The 13,038-nt window shown below is 26.5% G+C and overlaps 1 protein-coding gene across 1 annotated transcript; it reads left to right on the forward strand.

Moving 5' to 3' along the window:
- The first annotated feature begins 8,526 nt into the window (after positions 1-8,526).
- LOC124941932 (60S ribosomal export protein NMD3-like) lies at positions 8,527-10,123 on the forward strand. Its single transcript, XM_047482316.1, has one exon. It carries the CDS (start codon positions 8,542-8,544, stop codon positions 10,084-10,086), a length of 1,545 nt encoding a protein of 514 aa, XP_047338272.1. The 5' UTR covers positions 8,527-8,541; the 3' UTR covers positions 10,087-10,123.
- The last annotated feature ends 2,915 nt before the right edge of the window (positions 10,124-13,038 follow it).

Raw genomic sequence — 13,038 nt, forward strand, 5'->3', positions numbered from 1 at the left:
TACTAGCTGACCCTGTCAATTATAAAACATAGAAAAATGCATATATATAGAAGCAAAGCTAACTCTATACAATACAATACATACAAGTAAAAAGCAAATAAAAATAAATCTAACATTACAAACCATCATGTATAAATTAAAGACAATGTAGCAAACATATAATAATGAAACAAACAGATCACAATAATGTAGCAAACGTGATTCATGTCCATAAACACACAACAAAGAAAGACATAACAAAAGATAAATAGATAGATTATGGTTGATGGTTTAGGGTTTAGGGTCGAAGTTTAGAAACTTCAACCCACATATCTTAGGTAGGAATCTGCAGTGAAAGAGGTTTAGATTCCCAACTTGAGTCCGGGACATGTCCCTAAGACATGAGCAGACTCCCCGCTGTTCTCCACTACCACCAAGTGAGGCGATGTTATCAAGCGCCTTTGCAGATGCACAACATGCCGCACCACGGTGGTAGCCAGGAGATAACCCCGGCATGGGGCAATCATGCTCTGCGCGGAGGCGCATGAGATCGCAGCACCGGTTGGACTTGGACATGTGGTGGTCACCACCACCACCACCAACACAACCGCCATTACCAACTTCTTCATTGTACCAGCCATTCTTCTTCAGTTTTTTCTCCTTGTTTATATCTTCTTCTCTTCTTCTGCTGTCAAATAAAAAAAAAAATCAAATTTTATACACCAAACTAATTGGGCTAAAAATGCAAAATGCAAAATGAACATACATGGAGGAGCGCGTACGTCGTGGGAACTTCTCTGCGCATTCGAGGATAGCTTCTTAATGTATATATAATCAATAATATTCTCATTATTCGATCTATTTTTAAAATATTTCACATAATATTTAAATACTCAATTTAATTTTTTAGTCCATATCTTATGCCCACTTTCAAAACAAACAAACAAACAAAACCAAGTGTAGCATGTAACATGTGGGAAATGAATGCTTAAATTAGAACCATGTAGGTCCAATAAAGAGAAGATCACGTTCTTTCAAACAAGTAAGGAGAAAAAATATTATTATTTCAAACAAGTTCTCAGTAGGTAAACCAATACTTAGTAAGTATTTTTGTTTAACTAAAAAAGAGAAAGCTTTGGTGTCATGAAAGTCTTTAATCGATTTTTTCGTAAGAAATCGATAAAGAGAAAATGCGTAAAACACGTGTGAATTATGATTCTTTCTTGATTCGTTGTTTGGTTACGAGAAAGTGTTGAATCCAAGAATTTGATTATTTTAGTGTAATATTTGTAAATATTTTTACAAACTTTAATAAAATTCAAATAAATTGACCAATAAATTAAGAAGTAAAAATGGTAGAAAATAGTTCAAATGTTTGAATCCATATATGAGAGTCATCTAGCTAGCTCTTGTTGCAACAAAGTAGGCCTAGCTAAAAGAGAAAAACAAAAAAAAAAATTAAAACTCCAAATGAACTATCATTTTCATAATAATATCAATCTTTATCCTATCATTACTCTTAAATTAATATATAAAATTATTCAAAACAATTGAAAAGAAAATGAGAATAAAAGTTTTCTTCAATTTACATTTAAAATGGTTGGAATATAGTTTTAAAAGAAATGTATGTGTCCAATTTATTTTTTCTATTAATATAATTTCATAATTATAGTCTAATATTGTTTTGCTAGCTTGAGTTCAATTGCATAAATTCTGCCAAGTTTTACTTTTATTTTGAAATTGAACTTAAACAAATGAAACCCCCAAATTTATTTAAAATTTTGAATAAACTCATGTACTTTTCAGGGTGAATTAACAAAATGATGAGACCGAGTTCGAGAGCCAGCTCAAGAAGTCATTTCATGCCATTTCTTTTCTCGTTCCCATGTATATATTTTTTTTTTATCATAATCGAAACAACTATACACTGATTCAATCAAAATTTTATACACGCTATAAAAATGACTAAATCAAATAGAAATATAAATACAACTACTAACTTGGGAAATCAAAATCAAAACTGAAATAGTAAGCAATCAAAAGTGAATCATATTCAAACTTAAAAAAATGAATGATAAAAAATATGTCAACCCAATAACATTAATATTATATTTATTGCACTCATAAGTCACAAAAATATATTACCAATGTTAGTTTAATCACTAAAATATATTATTACATGAGAATAATTCAAACAAAACACTGCATTAATTTGTTGAGATGTGGACAAGTTAGAAAAGGAGAGAAAGGGAGTTAAATTAGGCATGTGATCATTCATTGTTTTTATTTTAAATAAGGTTATGACAATATATAAATCAATATTTGGACGTATCATCTAAAACATGCAACATTTTCAAAAGTGGGCACATGCATGACATTAACTTGTTATATATGATCATATTCATTTATAAGACTTATTTGAAAAAATAATGGTTAAGGAGGACTTGTTTGAAAGAATGTAGCTTACTTCTTCATGACATTGATTTTGCTAATACCATTACATTAAAAATTATGTTAAAGATAATAAATAGACTGTTGTATTTTTGTGGTTTAAATATTCACAATTTATTTAAGAGAAAAATTATGTAAGAGTTTTTTTTTTGTATTTTTTTTTAGATTTCTATGAATTTTGTAATATCAAACAAACTGAAATTCCGTATAATATTAAGTATTATAAGACAATGAAACTTTTGCAAATTGAAAAATAATTAATAATAATATTAAGAAGAACAAGGCAGAAAAATATGGTTTGTGTATTAATAATGAATAGAAGTATATACTTAAAACCTTTTAAATTAAAGTAAAAATAATGATAGTAGTATAATACTATATACCTAGCTACTCAAAAATAAAATAAAAATTAAACTATGTTCTTAGTTAGATAAAATTAATTAAGGTCATATATTATAAATAACACAACTCTTATCATTATCTAAACATAAATACGCATTAATCCTTTAAAATAACTATTGAATTTTCTTCTCGTTTGAGGATAGTAAGTTCATTCACCCTTTAATCCGTTTTATTTTCATCCATAATCTTATTATGAAGAGACATGTTAACATTATATATTTTTTGAATATATACTTTTGATAAATTACAAAATTGAGTGAATTTTAATATATACTCCAAAACTTATAACAAAAAGAAAGCATAATACTTTTAATAAGTTACAAATTAAGTGGATTTTAAAAAATTATAAAAATAACAAAAGTGGTTCACTCAGAACCAGTGGGACATCGCTTGACCGGGCTGTCTCAGTTTATATTTATAGAAAAGAAACAAAATCAGTCAAATTATAATTGTTTTTTATTTTTTAAATTATGTAAAAATTTCAAGTTGAGTGGCCTAAAATAAACCCAATACATACAAAACATCAAATATTTGACTCAATTATTATAAACATATTATTTTTCAATAAAATTTCAATTATATATCTTCATTTAATATTGAATTGAAATAATCAAAAGTTGGAAATTTAATTGTTTAGTAAAAGACTTGAAATTGATATAAAATAAGATAAATGATAAAGAGTGAAAAAAATTGGAAAAGGAAATGACAAAAATTAGTTTATTTGATATAAAGTATATATATTATAGTCCTATTTCATAAAATAAATAGTAATATAGTTTAGTTTTAAGGCCTATTTGATATTTTTTCTGTAAAAATAAATATATTTTTGTTAGTTTTAAATAACATATTTATTTTATTAAAGATATAGTAATAAATTGATTTGATTGATAAAAAAATGTTTATAAGAATGATAGATTATTTAAGTTGATCTATAATTTAAAAAAATATATATTTCATTTAGCAAAAACAATCATTAATCTAAACTGTTTTTGTAAAATGATTCAAAATTTGGATAAAAATAATCAATTTTCTTCATACATTTATTTAAGTCCATCATAATTGTTATTATAAAATATAATTGTAATAGAGAATTTTATATATAAAAAAAAAAATCATTTTTGAAAATCCATCAATCATTTGAAACTACAAGGTAGTACTCTACATTCAAATGATCAGATCATTTCAAGACTATACCCAATATTACTTGGCATGGAATGTTTGAGGTATATAAATTAGGTGAATAATAATAAATAAGGTACAAATTATTAAGAAGAATAAGAAATAAACCAAGGAATAAACATAACTATAATAATAAAAATACTTAAATAAAACAATATTAATCCAAAGAACAAAAATAACCGTGATGACGACTTACTGAGCTACATCTCCTAAGTAAAACAAATTATTCATAAGAACTAGATCATTTAATAATAATAATAATATTTTGGTATGACATCAACTGATAATCTTATATGATTATTCAAATAATTTTAAAAAACTAATCTTTTTATACGTTTTCTTATTTGATCGAATTATACAATTTATTAATTAAAATATATATATTTTATTATTATATAGAAATATATTTTAAATCTTAATTATAGTGAGTTGGCTTACAAAGAAGAAGGTACCATGATATTATGATATTATGCAATGCATGCATTTGTATTGAATCTCATGTTGAAATGACATCTTACTTTTATGCAATTTTTGCAATTAGAGCTTGTTTGATGAATGAGTTATTGAAAAAAAATCTCATTTTTATTCTAAAACCTAATAATCACATTACCAATCTATTTATTTATTAAAATATAAAAAATATTCTTTACATTTATTTAATATAAATTAATTATTAAATAAAAAAACTAGAGAGATAAAAGGTAATTTGGTAAAAAATAAATAAAAACTATTTTTTTTATATATACTTTTAATTAAACAAGTTTTTTTTTTTTTTTGAAAAATCCAAACAAAACAAAAAAAAAAAAAAACACCTCCGCAAACAAGCCCTTAGTTTCATTTTGTTCAAAAAGTGTCAAAGAATTTTGGATAAGGACGTGTATTTAGTTTGTTTTTTTAAACTTAACCTTCCATTTACTTTCTAGGCACCATTTTTTAGCTACAGCTATCGTCTAATGATATCAAACTAGACACATGTTTAAATTTGAATTCATTTTTAAATGAATGTCTTATGATTGAATAAATAAATAAAGTGTAAAATTATATTTTTTAAATGATCAAAAAAGCTTGAAGTAGAGACTGTCATGTTGACGAACACATGAGATATAGCGATGATACCATTTCTCACGTGTAACCAAACAACAACCCAAAAACATAATATCTAAAATGCGTTTGAATACGCAAATATTTTTTTTTACTAATTTCTTAAGAAGTAAAATATTAGATAGACTTAAAAAAAAAATCAAAATTACTCTAAATCTACATATTTAAATGCACTATAGTCAAGACATTTTATTTCGGTTCCTTGTCTCACTCAAGATTTGAGAGGAATGTAAATTATGAGACTATCGAGTAGTCGAAAACCTCTTTGCAAAAAAGATCGATTTTTGACGTTACAACTTTTCTAGCGACTTTGTTGGGGATAATAATCGATATTTAATTTGAAATAAACTTTTGGTTATTTTTAAAAGTATTATTTTACACCTTGAACAAAAAAATCAATAAAGTAAAAAATCCATAAAAAATAAAATTAAATGAAGACCAAAAAAGGTACATCACCAAACTTCGCCTTTTTTGCGTGCAGTAGTTATAATATTGGGCACATCACCCTTTGTTTTGAGGTTATACATGATGTGCGGTGTTGACGTCATTTGTACACTTATAATATTATATATGCCAAGGTTAGTTAATGAGGAATCACGATATGTTTCAAATTTGAGTGATTAAGCAAGAAGCTGAACCTATGTGCTGAGATCAATCATTTTCCCCAACGGTGAAGCCCCTTTCGAGGGGTATGCATCGTGGGGACAAGTGAGAAATTCACAATTGAGACGATGATTTCTCTTTATAATCGACGTAATTTTATGCTCTCCGACGGGGTGAGTGGACTCTCTCTTATAATTTCTTTGTAGTAAAAGAATCATGTTTATAATTCATAAGACCTTGTCGTTCGTCGTTCCCAATTCTTTTGACATTGGCTTAAGTACAAACTCTTTCCTCCAGCTCAGTTGAACTTTATTTATTGGTTAAATTTTTTTAATGGGTATGTTAAACATCTATGATCTACCTAGGGCTACAAATGAGCCGAGCTCAAACCAGCTTGAGCTTGAGTTCGACTCGACTAAGTATTTTTAAACTCGACTCGAATTCGAGTTCAAACAATTTTATAAATTTGAGTTCGACTTGACTATTTACCTTACCTACAAGTTCGGCTTGACTCGAAAAGCTTAAAACTAAAATTAAATATTCAAACTCGAGTTCGAACTCAAACCAAAATTTATTTTCAAAACGAAAATATCAAACTTACGTACCAAAAAAATAATTGAGTAACTTGAGTTTATTAATTATCGAATGAAATAATATAAAAAAATGAAGCGACAATAGATGAAAAAATGTTTGTGAATAAGTGAGAAAAATTGTGAATAGGGAAGAGTGCTTATGAATAAGTGAGAGAAATAGGGGAAAAAAACTATTTGTGAATAAGTGAGAAAAATTGTGAAAAAATAAATAAATATATATTATATAATTGTGAATATATTTTTATTATAATATAATAGAGAATTAGAGTTTCTTTTTATGAGTAATATAATATAATAATGTGGGTTTTATATATGGAAATAGAACATAGAGAATGAAAAATAAAAATTATAGATTTTAGATTTTAATAATAAAATAAATATAAAAAAATATTATATATTATTAGACTCGAAAAAATTCGAAAAGTCATCGAACAAGTATTATATGAGTTCAAGTATTATATGAGTTCGAGTTCAACTCAAATAGCCGATTCGAACTTGGTCATAATCAAGCTCAAATTGAGTTTTCATCAAACGACTCAAAAGTAACCGTCATACATCTAAGTAGTCTTTAACTAAACTTCCATGTCTATTGTTTTTGTATGCATATTCCAAATTTAATTTTCCATTCATATATATTAATTGATCAAATCAATTCATTAATATGTAATATTGATTTAACTATTATATGTTATATGTTGGAGTAATAAATTGCCTACATATATATTTTGATTGAGAACATTTAATTTGCCCACACTAGACACATGGTAATAAAAATAGTAATATTTGTGCTATAAAGTACAAACAAGACCGCAATTAGGAGAATCAATCCTTGTGTGTAAATCAGGTTCTTCTATAACTAAAAGTTGTATTTATCAAAAAAAAAAAAATATATATATAAAAAAAAAAAAATTATTGCAATTTATTATTAATGAATATATTTAATATATATATATATATATTACTTATTAAAATTAATAATTATTTATTTTTATTAAATTTTCAACTTAAAATAAAAAATAAAAAAATAAAAAAATACAATTTATTTTGTAAACTTAAAATTAAAATAAGGAAAATAATTTTATATTTTTTTTAAAAGACTTAATTTAAAAGCATATATAATTAAAATTAAATATTTGTATATATCTATAAAGAGGATTGATAGAGAGATGAAATTTGGTAAAATAATTTGGTGAGGGAATGACTTGACATCACCTTCATTCTTCATTGGTTGTTTGAAAAATATAAAAGTGATCAGAAAGAGAGAAAATAGAGAATATATTTGATTTTTCAGTGAATAATAAGATTATTCCAAGTCATTCTCTCACCAAATTCTCTCACCTAATCATTTCTCATCTATAAATTTATATTATTATTATTATTATTTTAATATAACTTTTAAATCATATAATTAATAATGGGTTATTTTTATTTATTTTTTTACCTATTTTTGTATTCAAAGTAATTTTTTTATTAAACATATAAAAACTATTTATTAAAATCTTTGATAATATACTCACTTTTTTCTTTAAAAAAATCAGAATTATTTTTTTACAATAAAAATAAATTTATTAATATAAAAGGTTTATTTAATGTAATTTAAAAGTTTGAAATTAATTTCACCAATAAGAATTTTCTAAAAATATTAATATTATAAAAAAAATAATATAATAATAATGTTAAGATAAACTTAAGAAAACATTAATGTTTATTTAAGAATTTTTTTCAAAATAAATAAATTTTAATTAAAAATATTTTAAAATAAAATATTAGGTTTAATGAATTATTATAAGAGAAGAAACCTAAAAAAAAAGTATACCTGAAATTCTCTGCAGTCTCTTTCTCAACAATTTATAGGCAAAACAAGGTAAGAGATTCTCCATTACTACCTTTCTCTTGAAATCTCCTAATCTGTGAAACAGGTGAAGATGTTTATTCTGAAAATTATATGATTTATATCGGATATTATGAGATTCCCGTTTCTTTTATAGCTTAAACTATGAGATGAATCATGCAATATAATGTCTTCAGTCAGCTTAAATTTGAAAACCCTTTTCCTCGATTCATCTCATAGTTGCTTTTGTATTGTGGATTTTTTAGACAAATTAGAGAATTTTGACTTCATTAGGATCTGATATTTCTTATCCAAACAAATAAAACTATGACAGAACATTGATTTTGAATGAAATCATGATGTTTCATTGATTATTTTCATCCTTCCTTCAGGTCTGTAGCAATGTCCATGGAATCAGCCATGTTCACCGTCCAGAAAACAGTCTGTAATGTTCTCTGTTGTAAATGTGGTATCTCAATGATCCCTAATGCTGCCAACATGTGTGTGAAGTGTCTTCGATCAGAAGTTGATATCACAGAAGGCTTACAAAAGCATGTGATTATCATACACTGCCCTGAATGCGATAGTTATTTACAGCCACCAAGGACATGGGTTAAAACCCAATTGGAATCTAAGGAACTTCTAACCTTCTGCGTAAAGAGACTGAAGAATATAAACAAAATCAGGCTGGTAAATGCGGATTTTATCTGGACAGAGCCTCACTCGAAGAGGATAAAAGTGAAACTCACTGTTCAGAAAGAAGTCCTTAACGGGGCTATACTTGAGCAATCTTATGTAGTCGAGTTTGTAGTTCAAGATCACATGTGTGAATCTTGTTCCAGAGTTCAAGCGAATCCTGACCAGTGGGTGGCCGCAGTCCAATTAAGGCAACACGTCTCTCATAGACGATCATTCTTCTTTCTTGAGCAGCTTATACTCAAGCACGATGCTGCAGTCAAATCCATAAGAGTTATCCAGTTGGATAAGGGAATGGATTTCTTCTTTGGTAACAGGAGTCACGCTGTGAAATTCATCGAGTTTCTAAGGAAGGTTGTTCCGATCAAAAGTCGCGACGATAAACAACTTGTCTCTCAAGACCAAAAGAGCAATACTTACCATTACAAATACACTTTTTCAGTCGAGATATGCCCAATCTGTCGCGAAGATCTCATCTGTCTACCTTCGAAAGTTTCAAACAGCTTGGGAAATCTCGGACCAATGGTAATTTGCATTAAAGTTAGCAACACTATATCCCTTTTGGACCCTATTAGCCTCAGACACTGTTTTCTAGACGCCGATCAGTATTGGCGAGTCGGATTCAAATCACTACTTACAAGTCAGCAGCTCGTTCAGTATGTTGTTCTAGATATTGAGGTAATCTCCTCAGAAGTTAGCATTGCTGGTTCCAAGTACTTAATGGCTGATGCCCAAGTTGCTCGAGTGTCGGATTTTGGTAGAAATGATACAATATTTAACATAAGAACTCATTTGGGCCATTTGTTGAATCCGGGAGACTATGCTCTTGGATATGACTTATATGGTGCTAATAGTAATGATATGGAGCTTGATAAGTATAGAGGAGGTCTTGTTGTTCCTGAAGTGATCTTAGTGAAGAAGTGTTATCAAGAGAAACGGCTGAGGAAACATGGAAAGAAGGTGCGGTCTTGGAAGCTGAAATCTTTGAATATGGAAATTGATCCTAATGCTAGAGGACTTAGAGGAGAAGAAGAGAAGAGGGATTCTGAATATGAAAGTTTCTTGAGGGATTTGGAGGAGAATCCTGATTTGAGGTTTAATATATCTTTATATAGGAATAAGGAATATCAGATGTCTGAAATGGGATCTGTAACTGATGGAGAGGATGTGCCTTCTGTGCCTTTGGATGAACTGCTGGCTGATCTTGAACTAAATGATGATCATGATGATGATGGTAACATGACTGAGTAAGTATAAGTTATGTTTTTGTTTGTCTTCTATTTTCTGTTATGGGATTTGATGATTTATTTCTATGTTTTGAAAGTACTTTTTTTATTTTTCATGTTTTGTTTCTCCTTTTGTTGATTTGGGAACACCACCACATGGTTGATTCCCCATATTATTAACTCTCGAGGTTACATTTGAAAACATTTTATTTTTATTTAATTTTATTTTTTATTTTTTTTATTTTTATTTTTTAATTTTATTTAATTTTTTTTTTTTTTTTTTTAAGAATGTCAATTTTATTTATAAAGTTATTAAATTTATTTATAAAGTTGTAAAATTCTATTTATGTATATAAACTTGTCAAAAAGTGTCAAAATTATTTAACTTAACAAAATTATGAAACGGAGTTAAACTTTATAATAATAATAATAATAATAAAAAACCCATAAAACCTATTTGATCTCACTTTATTTTATAGAGATTTATATAATTTTTTTTTAATTATTAATCATTTTATATTTAAAATTTTAAATTTGATTAATAATATAAAAATATTATAATGGTTTTCAATTAAATGTTTCTAAAATATGATAATAATCTCATTATTATAATTTGTTTAAAAAATATTCTCATTGAATGATTTTTGTAAAGCTAATTTTCATATACATTTTAATGGCTTTGCTTAGGCTAATTTTCTACTGATCAATTCTACTGTTATTGAAAACCAACAATAATCCAGCATTAATATTATATTATTAAATCTCGTTCGGGACAAAAGAATATAAAAATTTCGATCATGGAAATATGATCGCTTCTTTTCGAGTTAAATAGAGGTGAGGCTTGAAGTGCAATTGCTTATTTTTTTTTTTTACAATGTAAATATAAGTGATGTTAGCTTCATTGAAGTGCAATAAAGTACGCTTGCAAATAAATTTTATATTAGACAGTTTATAAGCAAATTTCGAAATTAAATACCGTGGTTAAAGTTAAAAAAAAAAAAACAAATTGATGAAGGAAGTTAATTTAAATCCCGGCCCAAATGAAAACAAACTATCTAAATATTATATATTTCTTTTTTAGTGTGAATTATGTTTTGGGATCTGGATCCAAAGAAGTCCAAACAAATCAATTTGAATAAACAGTCAGGCCGAATCAAACCCAAACTTTCTTTTATTTTGAGAATAGAATTTTTTAAAACTCAATAAAATTAATTATATTAATTAATTCATTTTATTTAAATAAATATTAATTTCCTTTTGATTTAAAAATATAAATTACACTTTTTTTATTTAAATTTTTATAAAAAATTTATAAAATTATAAAATTTTATTATCATAAATTTAAAATAATAATAATTAATTAATTTAAAAGTTTATCTAAATTGTAATAAAAAAATTCTTATGTTCTCTTATAGTTTTTTTATATGTTAGATTTTATAAATATCAAAATATAGAATGATTTTAAGTGAGTATAATAAGTGAACAAATAAATGTCAAAATTATCAATCTAACGAAAAAAAATAATAATAAAAGAAATTGAAATATAATTGCATATCTAATTCAATAAGAATTAAAATATCACATATATATATATAATAATGATTATCAAGTGACATAAAATGGTTTCACCACAGTATGTGAGCCATTTGTCAAGGACAATTCTTCAAAAATAATTGACGGTAATTCGCGTTATGAGCTTTTCTGAAATAATTTTTTAAAAATAATTTTTTAAAATTTTCTTTTTCTTTTTAATTCTTTTTAATTGTGGTTTTTCATTCCTAGCCTCTAACCTCAAATTTAACTAGACCGGTATGCTTTCCCTAGTCCACAGTCATCATTCAACCTAAAGATGCCTTATCGGAGAGGCTCATCGGAAAACCAATGTTCATATTCATGCTATACATGAATCGATATTTCAATACCTATAATTATCTTTATTCCATGGATTTTACGGGTTCTTTGTTAATATATGTAAAATAGGATTCCCAAAAATTATCCTTGTTAGAATAATGATCAAATAAAGATCCTTAAAACAACGCTTGGAAGCACCTCGATGAATTGCTATATATACACAGCAGCACCAGGTCACTCCAACATTAGCACACTACAAATTATATCTTTTTAAACACCCTCATTATAAATTGGACAAGAAAATTTAGTGTTAGATGTCATACTCAAATTAACTTTTTCAAAACCAGTTTGTATTATTCAAACTCGATTCGAGAGGTGCACTCTATAAACACTAAAAATCTACCTACCTAATTTATAAAATTAAAATAATTATTTTGATTTATTTTCGAATAAATAAAATCAAAATAATTAACTTAAGGCCAAAACCTAATAAAACAATTAATTAGATTAATTATCGTGTTAATTAAAGCCTAATTAATTAAAAAAAATGACCAAACAAAAAATTAAATTATTTGTGATAAATATTGTACTCATTTTATCTTAAAATAATTTTAGAAAAAATTAAGGGATTAAAACAAATAATTTAGGATGAAATCTAGTATTCATTTCATCCCAAAAAATTATTTACTTAACCTTAAACCATAAAAAAAAATTGGCAAAATATTTATCCTATTTATTTTAATATTTTCTGTATTTGAAAATATCAAAATTAAATCAAAAAGAGTGAAATAAAAATTAATTTCAAACAAACCTTTAATGTTTTAAATAAAAACAAATTTGTAATCAGGAGTAGCCGAAATACAGAATTATTGTTACAATCGGAACCACGTCCATCAGATAAGCATTGCAATCTCATCAAACACCTTAGACGCGCCCGCATAGCCCATTGCAGCCAAAAGATTGTGCGCCCTCCTTGCATAGGATCAGCTAACGCTTGTTAGCCGAAACGCTAACGAAGCACCCAATCGCTGACGGAACACAACATAACACCAACGACGTGTTCCGCTTTCGCCAGACAGCCTTGAAATGTCGTCGTTTCGCATGCAGTCATCTTCTTTAACGCAAT

The sequence above is a fragment of the Impatiens glandulifera genome, chromosome 6 (genome assembly GCF_907164915.1).
Source record: "Impatiens glandulifera chromosome 6, dImpGla2.1, whole genome shotgun sequence".
Taxonomy (NCBI): Eukaryota; Viridiplantae; Streptophyta; class Magnoliopsida; order Ericales; family Balsaminaceae; genus Impatiens; species Impatiens glandulifera.